Source organism: Lacerta agilis, chromosome 6 (assembly GCF_009819535.1).
Source record: "Lacerta agilis isolate rLacAgi1 chromosome 6, rLacAgi1.pri, whole genome shotgun sequence".
NCBI classification, from domain to species: Eukaryota; Metazoa; Chordata; class Lepidosauria; order Squamata; family Lacertidae; genus Lacerta; species Lacerta agilis.
This window is the reverse complement of record NC_046317.1, coordinates 48,481,484-48,498,703: the sequence shown is the minus strand read 5'-3', so window position 1 is coordinate 48,498,703 and position 17,220 is coordinate 48,481,484. Positions and strand designations below refer to the sequence as shown.

General features: G+C 45.8%; 2 protein-coding genes across 3 annotated transcripts; one reads left to right on the top strand and one right to left on the bottom strand.

Annotated features, from left to right (window-relative positions):
- Window positions 1-280: 280 nt before the first annotated feature.
- PSRC1 (proline and serine rich coiled-coil 1) lies at window positions 281-10,262 on the bottom strand. The gene is made up of 8 exons (XM_033151123.1): window positions 9,926-10,262; window positions 9,411-9,518; window positions 8,301-8,358; window positions 5,039-5,765; window positions 2,566-2,725; window positions 1,660-1,866; window positions 756-843; window positions 281-643 (listed from the first exon to the last, which is right to left on the bottom strand). Exons 2-8 carry the CDS (start codon window positions 9,427-9,429, stop codon window positions 613-615), a joined length of 1,290 nt encoding a protein of 429 aa, XP_033007014.1. The 5' UTR covers window positions 9,430-9,518; window positions 9,926-10,262; the 3' UTR covers window positions 281-612.
- Window positions 10,263-11,447: 1,185 nt separating this feature from the next.
- Window positions 11,448-16,883, top strand: PPIL1 (peptidylprolyl isomerase like 1). Of its 2 annotated transcripts, none has more exons than XM_033152492.1 (4): window positions 11,448-11,577; window positions 13,180-13,334; window positions 13,761-13,829; window positions 15,082-16,883. In XM_033152492.1, exons 1-4 carry the CDS (start codon window positions 11,522-11,524, stop codon window positions 15,300-15,302), a joined length of 501 nt encoding a protein of 166 aa, XP_033008383.1. In that variant the 5' UTR covers window positions 11,448-11,521; the 3' UTR covers window positions 15,303-16,883. The 2 variants fall into 2 exon arrangements, with proteins under 2 accessions (XP_033008383.1, XP_033008384.1); XM_033152493.1 differs by having other exon boundaries at window positions 11,515-11,605; window positions 13,179-13,334.
- Window positions 16,884-17,220: the final 337 nt, after the last annotated feature.

Below are 17,220 nucleotides of genomic sequence, written 5' to 3'. Positions count from 1 at the left end.
GCAGGTTCCTTAACTGAGCCAGTTTGTCCAGTAGGCTCCATCTGCAAAACCCACCAGTTCCAGGAAAGGCTGTATGGATGGTTCGTCCATACACTCACACCCAGAGGAAGGAGGCAGCTGCTGTTACCTAGACAGCAATAATATACATTCTCACCTCCCAGCACATTGCTTGACTAAGGCGGTAATAGATTTTCTGTTCCATTACTTGCGTCTCAGATCCACACATTATTTTGATAGCTGTTTACATTACAGTATTCCATATTCAGACTAGTTTTCCCCATTGGTTTTATTTTTTAAAAGCATATTTTGTTTTATTAGAAAAGTATATATTTTAACAAAAAATAAGTACAGTACAGACAGACATACCTAATCATATAGCACAGATTCTACAAGGCTGACCTGTAGCCCCTCCAGGTAATTGTTTTGACTCCCAATTCCCACCAGCCCTCAGCCAGTGATCATGGAGGTGTGGTTCTCTCTGTCAGCAAAGCCTTGGGCCAAGTCTCCCAGGCTGCAGCTCCTCCTTCACCATGCAAGTTTGGGCCATACGTTAAAAGCACCCAGGAATGCCGTTAAAAGGGAAAGAGCAGGCAATGTTCCGTGGGTTCACACTCATCCAGCCCCAGATCCGTTCGCTGCAAGGCTGAAACATACCAAAAAACAAAACAAAAACATGAACCCAGGCCCTGACAGTGATGGAGGAGATCTATGGTAGAATCCCAGCAGGCATAAGCAGCCTCTGAAAAGAGCCTCACCTTGACTTGCCAGAGGTTGCCTTCTTGGGCAGTCGCAGCCTGCTGTTCTGGGAAGTGCCAGAAGGGACTGTCTGTCGAAATGCAGGCGCTTTGGGGTGGGGAGAGAGAAATTCAAGAGATCGGCATGTAGGTGGTCAGAACAACTGATTATTTGGGAAAGGCCCATGTCCCAATAGAAGAGTTATTGCATGCAAAAGGGTCCCAGGTTCAATCTCTTAGCATCTACAGGAAGGACTGGGAAGGACCTCTGTCTGAAACTCATTCCCAGTGCAGACGGTTCTGAGTTAAATGGGCCAATAGGTAGTTCCTAAAAGAAGTGTGCACTTGCCAGGACAATTTTAGTTTAGCCATTTCACTCAGTGTTTCCCGGCTTGGTTTGTGGGTTTGGTCGTAGTTTCCAGGGATAGAAACGGCTTGGAACAAAGTTTCAAATTGCAGCTGAAGTTGAAACCTGAATGATATGAAGGCGTGTTACACATCCACACACCAAGTGATGGCACCTTGAGAGCCAATTGTAAATAAATACACAAATAATGGGAGGAAGGGAACACAGTTCAGAGCAGTGTGCAGATGCAGGTCACGCTAATGGACCTATAGGAAAGGGCCACAGCAGAGCATCTACCTTGGATGCAGATTGCCCCAGGTTCAATCCCTGTCACCTCCAGGTAGCCTTGGGAAAGATGCCTGGAATCCTAGAGAGCTGCTTCCATTCACTCTAGGCTGTACTGAGCTAGAAGGACCAGCAGTCTGACTACATAAGGCAGGTTCCTATGTTCCCACCAGCTTCCTTCAAAACCCTCTCAGTGTTTTCTTCCCTTTCCTCCCAGAAGATCCTTCCTGCCAGATCCCACTCCCAAACCTAGCGACTTAAGCTGCCTGGGCCATTCTGGAACTGCATGCTTACTGTCAGAGTTTAACACCGGCAGTCTGCTTGCCAGCCCAGACTTGGCAGTGTTCCTGGTTCGAATCTCACGACAACTGCTGTGAGGCTTGTAGCTGGCCTGCAATTGTGGGGCGCAGCCACCCACACTCGTCACCTGATCTGCAGAGAAAAAGAGAAAGCAGGCATAAACAGATATGTTCATAAGGAGCGACCAGCAGAGGTTGTGCACTTAGCAGCCGTGGGATAAGAGACAGAATTTGTCTTACGGCACACATAGACTTTCTGAACAAGCATGAAACAAAAGTCAGACAGTTTTCACAGCAGGGGCAAACAAGTTATGGGAGCCCTCTTAAGAATCTGCACTGGGACCAAATCACACATTTACAAATAAGTTGAATAGTATCTCCTGCTGCAGACATGAAGCCTTCAAGTCCAGACGTTTAAGTACTAAGCACCTGGTAAATAATGGGTGTGCCAGGTCAAGAACTGAATTTTATAATTTTACCACACAGTCCTATACATATCTACTCAGAAGTCAGTCCTATTGGGCCTCATTCAAGTGACGAAGTTCCACTAGGAGAAGCTAACACAACAGGGTTCCCCCCCCGTGCCTCCCAAAATTGGATGGCAGCTTTGGGGAAACTCCAGAACAGCACATGGTGGGGGCGGACCATTCTGCCCAGCAAGGTGAAAAGCTTGCACTGGCAGAATTATTGCCATAGCACTACTTTGAATCAAATTCCTCCCAATGGGTCCAATGGGACTTACTGCCAGGTAAAAGTGGATAGGATTGCAAGCTGAGTCTGCATCAGCAAGGCAACTCTTACGCCCGATTCTGTGCTCTGGTGTCTTCATACTGGGCACTGACTTTTCGGGGGAGGGAGAAGACGACTAAATCCAAATGACGCACCATCTACCACAACTTACCGGTACTTGCATTTGCCTTTTGGAGCTGCGCCACCTTTTCTGGAGCAGTAGAGGCCTTCTTCACAGGACCAGTCTTCAGCGGATCCAGCCTGGGGCCCAGCCGTGCTTTCGCATGTGGCACTGGTTTTTTACCTTTGCTAGGTGGATCCTGAAGGCCAAGCTAATGCAGCAAGATTTTTAAAAGAAGAGCAAGCTATGTCAAAAGCAGCCACCACTTTGGATATCTCTCCCCAATCAAGCAGGGAGAATGCAAAAAAGCAACTATCTCTTGGGAATGGCTGCTTAACATTAACAGCAGTTGCACTGAAGTACATCGGGTCTCGCTGCAATGGCTGCATGTATGTGGACAAGTTGAGTTGCACAAGTAACATGCAGGCGTTCCATTTCCAGAATGTACATTCACATTAACAAAGGTAAACAGTGCTAGGCACTCCTGTAGATGTTAGTTTAGGGAACCTATATTCTGCATACTGTTAAAGAACATAAGAACCCTACTAGATGAGGCCAATGGCCCACCTAGTCCAGCATCCTGTTCTCATCACAGCCAACTTGTGGGAAGACACAAAGCAGGACCTGACCACAACAGCACTCTCCCTGCCCGTGATTCCCAACCACTGGCATGCAGAGGCCAGTGCTTGAAACTCCCATTGTTCTAGGCGCATTTTGCGACAGGGAATTTCATTAGCGTGAGCAGTTTCTGAGCTCTGGGTGCAGTACTGCGCCTAAGATTTCAGATTAAAACTGTAAAATAGAAGGAAAGGAGGACCTTTTTCTACCTCCCCATTTCCAGGTACTCTCTGAAGACTGGAGAAGAGACCCTCAAGAATATTAGGGGGGTGGGCAGGGGAAGGACTAGTGCATGTGAAAAATGGAACTCTGGCTGCAGTTCATTCATTTTCAGCTTTGTATCCTTGTAATATTATTATTAATAATAATAATAATTAATAATTTATTATTTATACCCTGCCCATTTGGCTGGGTTTCCCCAGCCACCCTGGGCAGCTATCAACCAAATATTAAAAACAATACAGCATCAAGCATTAAAATCTTCCCTAAACAGGGCCGCCTTCAGTTGTCTTTTAAAAGTAAAATAACTGCTTATTGCCTTGACATCTGCTGGGAGGGCGTCCCACCGGGCAGGCACCACTACCGAGAAGGCCCTCTGCCTGGTTCCCTGTAACCTCACTTCTTGCAGCGAGGGAACTGCCAGAAGGCCCTCTGCGCTGGACCTCAGTGTCCAGGCTGGACGATGGCGGTGGAGATGCTCCTTCAGGTATACAGGACTGAGGCCATTTGGGGCTTTAAAAGTCAGCACCAACACTTTGAATTGTGCTCGGAAACGTACTGGGAGCCAATGAAGATCTTTCAGGACCGGTGTTATATGGTCTCGGCGGCCACTCCCAGTCACCAGTCTAGCTGCCGCATGCTGGATTAATTGCAGCTTCCAAGTCACCTTCAAAGGTAGCCCCTCGTAGAGCGCAGTGCAGTAGTCCAAGCGGGAGATAACTAGAGTATGCACCACTCTGGCAAGACAGTCTGTGGGCAGGTAGGGCCTCAGCCTGCGTACCAGATGGATCTGGTAGACAGCTGCCCTGTTATTTAAAAAGCGTACCTAGACATTCCATTGTTGCGCCCCTAACCTAGGTTTAAGGTGCCATTTTGCTCCTAGCTTTCATATCTTGGTTTCTAACACTGGCAGAGACACAGTGCCTCAGCTATTGGAGGTGGAATCCTGGCCATTGTGGTTAGCAGCCATTAACAGTCCCATCCCTCCACTAATTTGTCTCATCTTCTGTTAAAGAGATCCGAGCAGGTGGTCATCACTACCTCCTGTGGGAGTGAATAGTCCAACTATGCACAGTGTGAAGAAGTGCTTTGTCCTGAATATTTTTGCACCGAAGGATATGCTTAATTCTACCCTGCCTGCTGTGTGCGCCCCTCCTTGGTGTCGCCCATCAGAAATACCTGGGATCCCTCCGAAGAAGAGGCCTTGCCAGAAGATTTCTCTGTTTTCCTCCAAGGTCCCTTCCTGTTGGTTTGAAGGGGAGGCCTCAGACTTGGCAGGGGCTTCTTATTTTGCCTGGGAAGGGTGGGTGGAGTTGATTTTTCCTTGCCTGGGAAGGGTGGGTGGAGTTGATCTTTCTGTGACAAAAGACACAAGAAACAGACTGGGGCTTTGGAAAAGAAGTGGGAACAAGCTATACACCTCTTGAGAAGGACAGCTTGGAACCCTGGAGCCTTCTGCGTGAAGGTACCCTTTGACATTCCCCTGGGCCCAGGCTGCTTCCCAGCCCTGGGAAATTACTCAACAGAACGTGGGTTGGAAATCAGATTCAGGAGAAGATCCCTCATCAAATGCAAGTGTAAACAGCATGATTCATAGGGCATTTGCGGCTACAGAAACTGACTGTGTGTCTTATCAGAAACAAGTCCCACTTAGTTCAGTGGGAATTACACCAAGCTAAGTGGGCACAGGATTGCAGCTTGAGTCACAGCTAAGAGTAATTGACACATGCAAGCTCAGGAAGAGAATCGGGATCAAAGCCAGGGATTCCCCGAGCACAACACTTTGTGCTCCAAATGAAAATCTGCATTTGTCCTGCTCCTGCCACTGTACCTTTTTAATGTCCAGAGATTTCGTTGCTGCCAGTGGTGACTTGAGTGGCTGACTGGGCCTGGGTTTCTTGTGGAGCTGCTTGTCGGGGATGCAGGCATTTAATTTATCCTGGCGTCTTTTGGGAACAGGTGGGTCTGCAACACAGGAAGCAGGACTTCCCATCTCTGGAAGCGGAGCTTTGGGGGAACCTACAGAGCAGCAGCTTTCGGGTCCCACGGTTGGCAGCAGGGCTTTCAGAGGGCTGTTGCTCACGTTGAATGTCCTTCGCCTGGGGGCCCTGGAGTCCCTCCTCACCGCATGCAAGGATTCAATGGAGGGCAAAGGCTCAAAATCTGGAACCACCTCAAGCCTTGTCTCAGAGCTGCCGTTCTCCTTCTCCAGCAGCTCACACCCCTCCATCAGTGCAGCCAGGCTGTTGGCTTCCCTCATCATCTCCTCTAGTTTTTCGGGACTCAGGGTGCTCCACAGCAAGGCCATGCCTTCACTCTCCCCCCAAAAAACGTTCGTGTCAATTGACTGGGCCGCACACCTTTCACTGGACTCAGTGGGGCAAATGCCAGAGACCTCTTCCTCCTCCTCTTGTCTGAAGCAAGAAAGTCAAGAATCAACAGGGAACCATATTGGGCAAAATATACAAGCACTGGGCAAAAAAGGAATGCAGTGAGAGGCTTCCCATCCCACAGAAGAATTCAAAGCATTGGTTTTGGGATAAAATCTGAATAAAGCTTGTGAACGCTAGTGCTTCCAAATGATTGGTCTTTGATTTCTGATTAGAAATGTATTATTTTATTAACACAGCAATCTGCAGGAGGTTGGACTAGATGACCCTCAGGTCCCTTCCGATTCTATGATTCTATGGCATTGGAAGGTTTGGATGTGGCAGGGGTATCCTTCTGCCTAGCCCCAGCCAGCTGCCTCAGCCTCTGCTGCTGGGAGAAGCCCCATCCAAGTAGTGAAGAGAAGCTGCCACCAACTGCATCCCCCCAATGCCAGCACAAATCCCTAAAGCAGGGAGTTTCCAGAGCAGGACTGGGCTGGCACAGGGTCTGCTGGTTCCTGTTGGCAACGGACCTGATCCAGCCTCTTTGGTAAGTCAGCTGGCACAGCAAGCAGACTTTCTCTCCCCTCCCTTTCACCCTGGCTGGTGGAAGCAGCAGGGCTGTGGAAGTGGCGACGACTGAGTCACTCCATCAAGCCCCACTGCTGTGGGCCAGGATCTTGGATTGACCCCTTATTGAGAAACAAAACTTATAGACTACCCTTCACTTCAAAGTAATCACAGGGTGGTTTCCAACCAGGGTGGAGAAAAATCAATGATTTTTTTTAATTGATTTTTTAAAATATTTAAATCGATTTTAATTTTTTTAAAAAATCAGATTTTTAAAATAAAATGCTTTTGAAGGAAAAATCTTTCTAAAGATAGTTTTCCATTTAAGTTACATTATATTCCAAAGGCTATTCATCAGGAAATAAGGATTTGTTTTAAGTTTTTTTGTGTGTGCTAAAACTCAGTCTAAGTTTTTTTTTAATTAAAAAAAGTTTAAACACATCAGTTAACAAACATGGATACCTGTACATATGCTATAATGTTATTGCTTTAGTTAAATAAATTGTTTAAATTGTTATTAAGGAAACAATTATTTTTCTCCTTCCAAAGTACAACATAAAAGTTGTCCAAATATAAACAGTTAACTTATTAAATCTCACAATAATTTCATAATTATCTGTCTATGTATTTCTAATAGTATAACCAAATCAGTAATTTTTGATATAACTGTAAAAACTACTCTGAAAATTTATTATTCCAAAAACGAAACCTTCCTCTGGTTGTAAACATTAAGATAATACCAGCGAGGATGAGTCTTTCTGTAAAAGAAATGATTTAAATCAAGTCTTACTGACTAGTGATTTAAATCGTGATTTAAATCGATTTGATTTAAATCAAAACTTCGCTGTTTCCAACATAGTGTGTGAGATTCAATGACATGCTATTCAACGCTTCCCACACTCCTCCCCATGCACACTGATCTGGGGGTTCTCCCAATCTAGAGTAGTGGGTTTGGGCAAGTTGTGGGGGACGTGGGGGGGAGGCCCCACTGTACTGGTGGGAGCCATTGTGGTGGCTTCTGCAAGCACACTGGGTTGGATCTGGCCCAATAACTAAAATCCTAATACCAATAAATTAACCCATACTAAAATACCCTTATATTACAGATAAAACAGCAGCATATCAGACTAAGACTTTAGGTACCAGCTAGTACTAGAGTGACTTAAGTACCGGTATCTCTAAAGCTTTGCGGGAATAACTATGTTTCAATCAGGCATTGCAAGCTTCTTCAGGGAGAAGTGTTCTAAAGCAGGAAAGTGACTACAGCCGGAGGCATACCGGGCCGCTTGGCTGCCAGGGGTGGCAAGCCAAGTGGCACCCCCCGGTGGCAGGGCCTTGCTCCGTAGCTTGCATGGAAGGGGTGCTGGGTGGCAGCTTGGGAGTCGCACTCGCGGGGGTGGGGTGGCGCAGAGTGTCACCCTCCCCAGGCTGGAACCCGGGGCGGACCGCCCCTAACACCCCGCCCTCACTACACCACTGACTACAGCGGTACCTTCGTTCCCGAATGGCTTGGTTCCCGAACAAATCAGCTCCCGAACGCCACAAACCCAGAAGTTTTGGGAAGCTGAACGTCTGTTTCGGCCGTCAGCATTGTTTCCAGGGCCAATCAGAAGCAACACCTTGGTTTGCAAACGTTTTGGAAGTCACACGGACTTCCATAATGGATTGAGTTCAGGAACCAAGGTAACACTGTACAACAAAAGGATGCTGCACATTACATTTGGACCTACAGAACTTGATTATAGCTGTGCCATGTCCTTCTGTTCCTGTGTCTCCCTACAAAAGGAATGGGGCAGGTCTTTCTACACAGGCGATTGCTTCATTGATACATACTAGCAGTACACACTTTAAGGAAGCACTGCAGCCTTGCTACAGCTTCTGACAGACCTGCTTAATGAAGCCTTACAGTAACTATTTACAGATTTGGGGGTGGGACAGGAAAAGTCGCCTGTGTACTGCCACACACCCCGATTTACATCACCAGGGATTAGATTCGTCAATCAACCTTACCCGTCAAAAGGAGAAAACTGATTAAAATCCAGTGTCTCGTCAATAATAAATTTTATGTCTGGAGAAAAAGAATAAATAATTATTATTACAAGTACTCACTGACTATCTACCTGCTCATATTACCAACTTTAAGCAGGAATCACCACAATTACCACCTCCATACAAGCAGGAATCCTCCCAATAAAAGGTAATTCCTGGCTTGCAGTAGAACTGAGGTTTTCTCAGTTAAAATGCTTGGGTATTGAAGATGCCATTCCCAAAACTGTGTGAGGAATATTTTGCAGAACAGGGAATTAAAACGCGTGTATATTCTCGATCCACTTCCCATTAATATGTACTGAGAATGGTAGAAAGTCAGAATACCGATGCTAAGGGAAGCTGAACTAACAGCCTGGTCCCATGCAGAATTAGATGCACCCAAGTTAACTGAAATCACTGGATTAGGTGCACCTAGCTCTATGTAAGATCTGGCAGCAAGATGTGCTCTAAATATTGCATGACATAAAAATAATAAAAATCCACTTCCTCAAAATATTTCAGTTTACATGCAGCTCCTGTGTGCATAAAAGTTTTTTGTTTTGTTTTTTTGGTAGGGAGAAGATTGTTGATATAAAATTCAGAAATGAGTTGCTTTGGACCTAAGTAGTATACACTGAACTAGTCAGAAACCAAAATCAATGCATCCAGTTAGAAAGTTGTGAGTAACAATTCATCCTTGCAAAGACCCAGCACATTTGTTCTACCCAAAGAAACACACACGCACAAGGCCAAGCCATGACTTAGCATGAATAAGCAAACGTAAGCTGTTCCTTCAGTTCTGCTGCTCTGGGCTCAACCATACTTTGGCTTAGCATTACATTCAAACCTTGAACAACACTTACCGGTATATCTCATGTTTTGGCTGGAGTGATACAAACTATGAGCTTGGATTAAGCCAAACCATAGCTTAGCCCTAAGTTGGTGGCAGCAGCAGGACCACAGAAGAGGTGAAGCGGCTGTGATCTTTGCTACAGGAACCCACATATTTGCTTGTTTGTAGTAAGTCATGGTTTGCCTTAGTGTTACATATGAATCACAACATAAGAGTGCAACGGATATTCTAGTGCTCACCTTTGCTTGGCCACTCCATGTTTTTCAGGAACCATCCCACATGAAAATAGCATGAGTTTGGGTTTGGCTTGGTAAGTTTTGGGTTTGATTTGGTTTGTGAAAGTTATGCTGAGAACTGGTTACCAGAAAGTGTTAGCAAACAAACAGTAAAGGAAAGACAAATACATTTTGCTGTAGTTCATTTGGTACATTTTTTAGTAGAAGCTGCAGATTTGTATTTCTCTGCATTTTCTCACCTGCTGTTCCTCTCCCTCCACTCCCCCTACTTCCCATATTCTATTTCCATTTATATCCTACTTGGAATCAGCTTTCTGAATTGTAGCTAGGCTAGCCTGCTTAGCAGCAATAACAGTCCTTATGGAATATACTTTTTAATTGTTCACACTTTCAGATACTATCCATCATTTTTTGCCTATGAAATTCTGCAAAACACCATGTACACTGATAGCACCATATTAAGTATTATTATATTTTAAACATAATTCCTTAGGCTCGAATGCTTTCATGAGATTTACCTTTCATTAGTTAAACAAATGATCCTTTTTAATGTACCACGCTGAGGATTGCCCTGGTAACTCTTCCGAGTTCAAATATTGCTGTTTGTTTCTGCGGTAATTATATTGCACTGATAGCAAGCATTCTATAATTTCAACGCTGCCGCTTAGCAAAGTAGCCACCGCCCAGGTAGCTGTACCTCGAATACGCCTCTCTGCTCCGTCTCGAATCACCAGTGGCTTTTCTGGTTTTAAAGGGAGAGCAATCACCGGGCGTTCACTCCAACATTAAGTATGCAAAAGCACCTCCCATTGCCGCTGCAAATAAAGCCTTTTCCGGTCCTCTCTCCTCACGGATTTGCTTGAATTCCAAAGCATGCTCACTGTATGGTGGCTTTGCAGCTAGTCGTAATTAAAGGTATCCTGGATCCTTCCCGCCACAACTGAATAAAATGCAGGTAGCAGTATTGACATGGTGGTGGGGACGGACAATCAGCAATATCTGCTCATTTCCCCTCTCCATTAATTCTGCAATGCAGCCCCATTGCCCATGAGTCTGAGGTAGACGCGAGCATCCAAACTAACCCGCGTCCGCCGCCACCAGGCAGTTTATCCCAGTCACCACATCCCTACTTGTCCCACTGCCTTGTTTTAGAAGTGCATTCGTCACTTATCTGCCCTAAGATTGGTAGCGAGAGATGTTTGAGGCTTCTCCAGCTCACTGCCATAATGTTTTTAAACGCTGGCAGATACTTCCATGAGGCAGCGATGTCTCTGATCTTCTCTCCTGCCTTAATCAAACTACTGACGGGAGTTTGCATTCTCCAAGGCATGGAAAGGTGCAAGGCAATCCTACGCATGCTGGCATTGCGCCGATTACTAAATATGTGTTTCTTTGCTCAGATGATTTAGGAGCCTCTGCTATTTGAATACCCGGTTTTACTGCTTCGTGGATGTTAACATGACATTTGGGTTGCTTTATTCTGTCGTGCACAGCTTTCCTATCGTTGTAAGTTAAATGAGTCGAACGTTTTCTCGAAATAAGCCCCTCTGCATTCAGTGAGGACTTCAGTTCCCAGATAAACGTGCACAGGAAGGATTGCAGCTCTAACTCCCGAGTAAACATGCTTTTAGGACTGGGCTGTTAAGGGGGAAAGAAAAAAGACGCAGCTGCTGATGGGCGTGTTAGTTTTGCCCTAAAGCGGTTACAGGCAAGAATTCAGAATTGCGAGTCCTCCACCCCCCCATGCTCCGACCCCAGGGAAATCCAGCGCCGCAGCCCCATTCACGTGCGGGCCCCAGCAGTCATGCGACATGCAACCGCTTCCCGCCGGCGCGTGCATTTCCACCCGCTCGCTCTCACCAGGAAGCTCCGGCGCTTTGGCAAGCGTTGAGAAGAGAAACATAAACAAATTCGAATTTCCCCTCCCGCTTCGACGTCACAAAGACCCGCTTCGTTCCTGCGCGCTGATTGGCCCGAGGCTTGCGGGAGCCTGTCCGCCGCGCCTCGGCCTTCGTTTCCCCGAGAGCGAGGGGACGGCATACGCAGCTGCACCGGAAGTGTGCTCTGCCAGCTTGGTTCCCCCAGCGGGAAGGTGTGTCCGGCGTGGGTGAAGCATGGCTGCGGTGCCCCCCGATACGTGGCAGCCGCCCACTGTTTCTTTGGAGACTACGTGAGTGAGGGAAGGGCCCCGGCTCAGTGTGGTAAAGTAACGTCGCCCGGTAGGGCTGGGGAAGAGTCTGGGACCCCGGAAGGCCAGGTAGCACAGATGACGCTGAGTCGGAGGGACCAATGGTCTGACCCGGCACGAGGCAAGACTGGTGTTTACATCAGCTGTCAAAAAGCTCATTTGCTTTCAGTTGATTTCCCCCCGGCCCGCCACAGAAAACTGATTTCCACATTGGCTAATTATATACTAGCTACCAAATTCTGTTTAATTTCTGCTTTCTCTCTCTCTCTCTCTCTCTCTCTCTCTCTCTCTCTCTCTCTCCAGAAACCTGTGTGTGTTTCAACAAAGGGAAAATCAATTACAAATATGTATTTTAAAAAGGATGGCGACAAAGCTGGGGGAACAGCCAGTTATTGTGCTTGTAGAGATACAGAAACATATTGTTATGCATCTTATTCCCCACATATGTACAAATCTCATCATCTCTGATCACTGGCCAGGCAGCCATGGGGCCGATAGGAGTTGGAATCCAGTGTCTGGAGACCTATAGGCTCCCTATTCCTCCTTTTTTATGCGCCTCTGCCTTTAGTATCTTTATGATGGGCAGAAGCTCAACATATGCAGCTTTGCCTGTTATGAAGATGTAGTAATATAATACGTTGTGAAACACACAAGGATGGAGGTGAGATGGGATAGGTAGGATGGCAAGCCTATTCACACTGAATAGTGTATTACTGCTAAAAGCAAATGCTTACAAGGAAGGGGCAATCTTTAGTCACCCTTGGGTAACTGTCAGATTAGACCACTGTAGTGGATTATAATTGGGGCTGCCACTGAAGATGATTGAGAAACTGGTGAAAGTTCAAAATACGGCTACAAGGTCGCTAGTGAGACCAGGCTTTGTGATCATGTTACATCCCTGCTTTGTCAACCGCACTGACTCCTTATAGGCCCAGTTCAAAATGCAGGTTTTGACTTTAAACACCTTCATGGTACCTGAATGATTGTCTGTCTCTGTGTTTCTGACCAGCCAGTGCAGCTACAGCAGCACCCTGGTCCACTTCCCACACCCAGAGTCAGAAGCCACTGCACTCAAAGAAGCCACTTGGCAAGCCGAGCGGGTGGAGCTGGGGCTGGAGCCACCCTAGAGGAAGTCAGGCTGGTGGGTCTGACCAAGGATATATTGTCAGTTCACACACACAGGAGGGGGAACAGGACTACATGGACCGTTTGTGCCAGAGGGCCCTACTGTCCCTATCAAAAGTGCAGTTCCTATGTCATCTAGGGTGTGGCTGGTGGATACCAATAGTGGCAACTGACCTGTATATATATTTTTTTTCTGAAGAGGGTGCCCTCCTTGATATCATTTCAGTGCTACACGAAGACCTCCCACTTTCACAGTTTTTTAAAATTCTAAGCTGTTTATCTTCATCAGGTTTTAAAGCTGCTATTCTTAATGTTTTGCATCTTGATTAGAAAACAAACCTGATAAAATTGATAGATTGTAATATGAAGACACACTGTTGTGGTTTTTCACCTCAATGTCACTGAATCAATGTGATGTAACAGATGTGTTTGGAATACTCCTCTGCCTGTGTTTTGCAGAATGGGCATCATTATTGTGGAGCTATACTGGAAACATGCACCAAAAACTTGTAAAAATTTTGCTGAACTGGCAAGACGAGGTTACTACAATGGCACAAAGTTTCATCGGATAATCAAGGACTTCATGATTCAGGGGGGTGATCCAACAGGAACTGGTAAGAATATGTTCAAAGTATGTGCTTCAGGTACTGTGTTAATCAGTGTTGATGCAAACTAATGTGAATAGTAAAGGTGATGTTAGGATAGTAGATCTTGCAATCATCATCATCATCATCCCCCCAAATCCTTTTGCTATGTTCTGCAAGAATGGGAGAACACATTTATCACACTTGGTGAGGCTACTAACCCCCTGCTGTAAGATAACTTTAAAAATTCTGACTTAACAGATGGCTACTCTCCCTTTACTCAGAAGCATTATGATGGTATCCATTAATAGCACTTCCTCTCTTACCAGTAAAATAAAAGGAGATCATAAATAAATCTTGGTGGTGTGGTACTGCACATTCACAAGGAACTTTCAGTATACCTCTGTCCCAACTGTGACTTTGCAAATTGATTTACCTAGTCTTGTTCTATGACAGGAAGAGGAGGAGCCTCCATTTATGGCAAGCAATTTGAAGATGAACTCCATCCAGAACTAAAGTTTACAGGTAGGTAATCTTTTGAGAGGTGCTTCGAGTTCTTCAGGCCAAGTCTGTCACCACATGAATATGGCAGTTTCCAAGCTTACAGATGTAAAGTTGCTTTCTGTGCAAGAGCTTCAGGGTCATGGTGGTTGGCAGAATGGATTCCCCTATTCTCTGGCACCCTTCCCACACTCCCATAATCTGCTCTGGAAGATTGGGGGAGTTCAGGAGACTTGAGTGGGGAGGAGAGGAACAGAGAGTGCTCTTGTGCTCTTAGAAATCTACTTGCAGTGTTAGATATTGCCCTCAGGAACCATAAGACTGGCTTGAATATTAAGTCAGTAAAACTTGGCATCTAAATTTGTTAACTGCTTATGCTAAATAATCATGTATCATTAAGTTTCCACTTTGCATATGAAAAATCATTTTTCAAAAAAATCCATTTAGTTATTGGTTAGTATACAGGAGCAGGAAGGAGATTACAGTGGTGCCCCGCTAGACGAAAATAATTTGTCCTGCGAAAATTTTCGTGTAGCGGGTTTTTCGTCTAGCGAAGCGGCAATGCAAGCCGCATTTTCGCTAGACGGGAAAAAAAGACAAAAAATTTTCGTCTTGCGAGGCAGCCCCATAGACTTTTTCGTCTTGCGGGGCTGCCTTCCGCTAGACGAATGCCTTCGTCTAGCGAGTTTTTTGTCTAGCGAGGCATTTGTCTAGCGGGGCACCACTGTAAACTGTCCTCATCACAGAGTACAGCTTACATTCTTTCCCCTTATTGTTGTTGTAAGAAATGGGCTTCTGTGTTCAAGTTTATACACCTTACACACACACCACATACATTTCCTAGCAGCCTTAGTTTAGAAGTGAAAACGTCATCCAAATGGATTTTCCAAGGAAAGTGAATAGGTGGACAGTGGTGTGTATGTTGGGGCAGGGGAGACAGGAACCATCTGAGCCAGCTGGGATGCATGAGCAGTCTTGCATTCACTATAGAGAAGTTCCATTGATCTCATAGAGCAGAGGTGGCTAACCTATGGCACTCCAGATGTTGTTGGATCATCTTCCATTAATCCTAGCCAGCATGGCCAGTGCTCAGGCATGCTGGAAGTTGCAGTACAGCAATATCTGGAGGTGTGCGGGTTAGGCACCTCTGTCACAAAGTCCTGATCACGTCTAAGGACTGGTTTATCATTTAAAAAACCAAAGTTTTCCCATTTACTTTGTATTTAGGTACCTTTAGACTTCCAAGCCAATTTTAACATAAGGTTTTCTTCTTTAGGTGCAGGAATTCTTGCTATGGCAAATGCAGGCCCCGACACCAACGGAAGCCAATTCTTTATCACGTTAGCACCAACTCAGTGGCTTGATGGGAAGCACACTATATTTGGACGTATTTGCCAAGGAATTGGCATAGTCAACAGAGTGGGCATGGTGGAAACCAATGCACAGGATCGTCCAGTGGATGATGTCAAACTCTTGAAGGTTTTCCCATCAGGCTAAACGAGATTTGAGGAATTTTGTGTTGAATCTAATGGTATTCCATTGTGTTTGGTCTCTTAAGATGATAATTGTTTTGTTCTGAAAGATATTTGCTAGTTTTTTTATTAAAATGTGTCTTCTAAAATTATCATTAACATTTCTTCAAAAATGCAAAGCTAAATTTATCAAGAAATGATTTGGCCCATTTGAACAGGGCCTGTACCACCAAATTAGAGTGCTGTTGCTTTCTAAGCTTTATTGCTCCTTTTTCAGCACCTAGCAATTGTATGCAGCTCCCTGAATATGCTCTCAATTCCTCAAGAGCTCCAGTGTTTATGTCTTCTCTCATTTCTGCAGAAAACTTTTATTTAGAAGCTTCATATAGTGAATCTTTCGCATGGGCCTGTTCATCCAGGAATTCTGTTCAGCATGGAAGAATCCCGGCTTGGGGGTGAGATTGACGGATGTGGCCCTCCCATATCCAGTCAATTGCCAGGAGAGAAAACAGATACATTCACTTTACATTCCGAATGAAGGTGATTTTTTTTTTTCCAGGCTAGGAAGATCAAAGTAATCCATGGAGCTCAGTTCCTCCCTGGAGCTGGATTAGCCCATGTCAGCACACAGTTTCTGTGGCACCCTGATGCCTTCAAAGGCAGAAGGCTCTGGGTTACATCTGCCTGTGTTTCTTTAATGAGAGCTTGGGAGTACAATTTAGCATTTTATGATTTGCACACAAATTAACTCTGTTCAAGGGTAGCAACATGAACTTAGGGTAGGACAAAAGGATGCAAACAGCCCCATCAATATAACTTCCATGATTCCAGCTGCTCTGGCATTATGAATAGGGCGGATTCCTTTGGCTGCTAGCAGCCCCTGTTCTGGAGTCTATGGCTTCCTACTTAATTGGCACTGTCGGAGCTGCTTTTGAACATAACCTTGTTTTCAGGCATTGGGTTTCTTTGGCCCAGTTCTAGGTGGCTAGATGCAGATGTATGCCCTTGATCCTGGCATGTGAGCCATTTTCCCACAGTAGACAACATCAATCAACTTCAAGAGCCAGAGTTGCTATGTGATTGGAATGGGAGTGTAATGAGGCATATAGTTTACTTAGTTTTCTGAGAATGGGGCATAACAGAACACTTAACTCATGGCTGTTGCGGCTGCTCAGGGCACAAAGAATCTGCTAGTGATGGGGTGGGACTTTGTCTATGAAAACTGCATAATATATGCAAGAATGCCATGCTAACCACTAGCACATGTTAGGAAACTTGAGTTGCTGTTGTTCTGTTACGTGGCCCCTCCCAAAATGATTTCAGCAGATCACATAACCATTATATACCCATGTTCAAAACACAGAAGGCTGTAAATGGTAATTCTTTTCCTAGTAATCAGATTCCCAGGAATCAGATTCACATCGTTGGCAATCATTTATTACATGGTTAAAAGGCTTGAAAAAGATCATAAAATTGTTTCTCAAAAAGGCAGGATTTCATGCCTTCATGGAAAAGTCCAGTGGTTATGTTGCATTGTTGATCTGGGAAGCAGACTTTCATGAGCAATATTAATGAACTGATTTCTCTTGCCTTGTTTAAATGTTTTGTGTCCAGAGACTTCCGGCGGCGACGCCATCGCCGGGTGGTCGAAGGCTGCCTCGGTCTCGAGGCGCCTTGTCCATCCCGGGGGTCAGGAGCCGCGCTACCGCAGCGCGCGGCTCCGTTTGGGGTGCGGGAAGAGCGTCCCGCACCCTGGGCTCCCCGGCTGTGCCCGCGGAGGCTCCGAACCCTTCCCCTGCCCCCCCTGTAAAGGGGGAGTGGGGGTGAAGGGACAACCGGAGCCGGGCTTCAGGGGACATGCCCCAACCGGGATGCAAATGCGGCGACAAAGCCCGCGGTGAGCGTCCAAGTTCTACCTGCGAAGAATGGAGCTAAAAACCCGG

What these genes read in the sequence shown, in the direction of transcription:
- PSRC1 (XM_033151123.1), bottom strand. An exon ending in GTGACTCAAGCTGCAATCCT is followed by an intron (nt 2,726 to 5,038) that starts GTGCCCACTTAG and finishes TTGCTGCATTAG; the next exon opens with CTTGGCCTTCAGGATCCACC. An exon ending in AAAGGCAAATGCAAGTACCG is followed by an intron (nt 1,867 to 2,565) that starts GTAAGTTGTGGT and finishes ACGGCTGCTAAG; the next exon opens with TGCACAACCTCTGCTGGTCG.
- PPIL1 (XM_033152492.1), top strand. Translation starts at nt 11,522, where the DNA reads ATGGCTGCGGTGCCCCCCGATACGTGGCAGCCGCCCACTGTTTCTTTG. An exon ending in GGGTGATCCAACAGGAACTG is followed by an intron (nt 13,335 to 13,760) that starts GTAAGAATATGT and finishes GTTCTATGACAG; the next exon opens with GAAGAGGAGGAGCCTCCATT. An exon ending in TCCAGAACTAAAGTTTACAG is followed by an intron (nt 13,830 to 15,081) that starts GTAGGTAATCTT and finishes TTTCTTCTTTAG; the next exon opens with GTGCAGGAATTCTTGCTATG.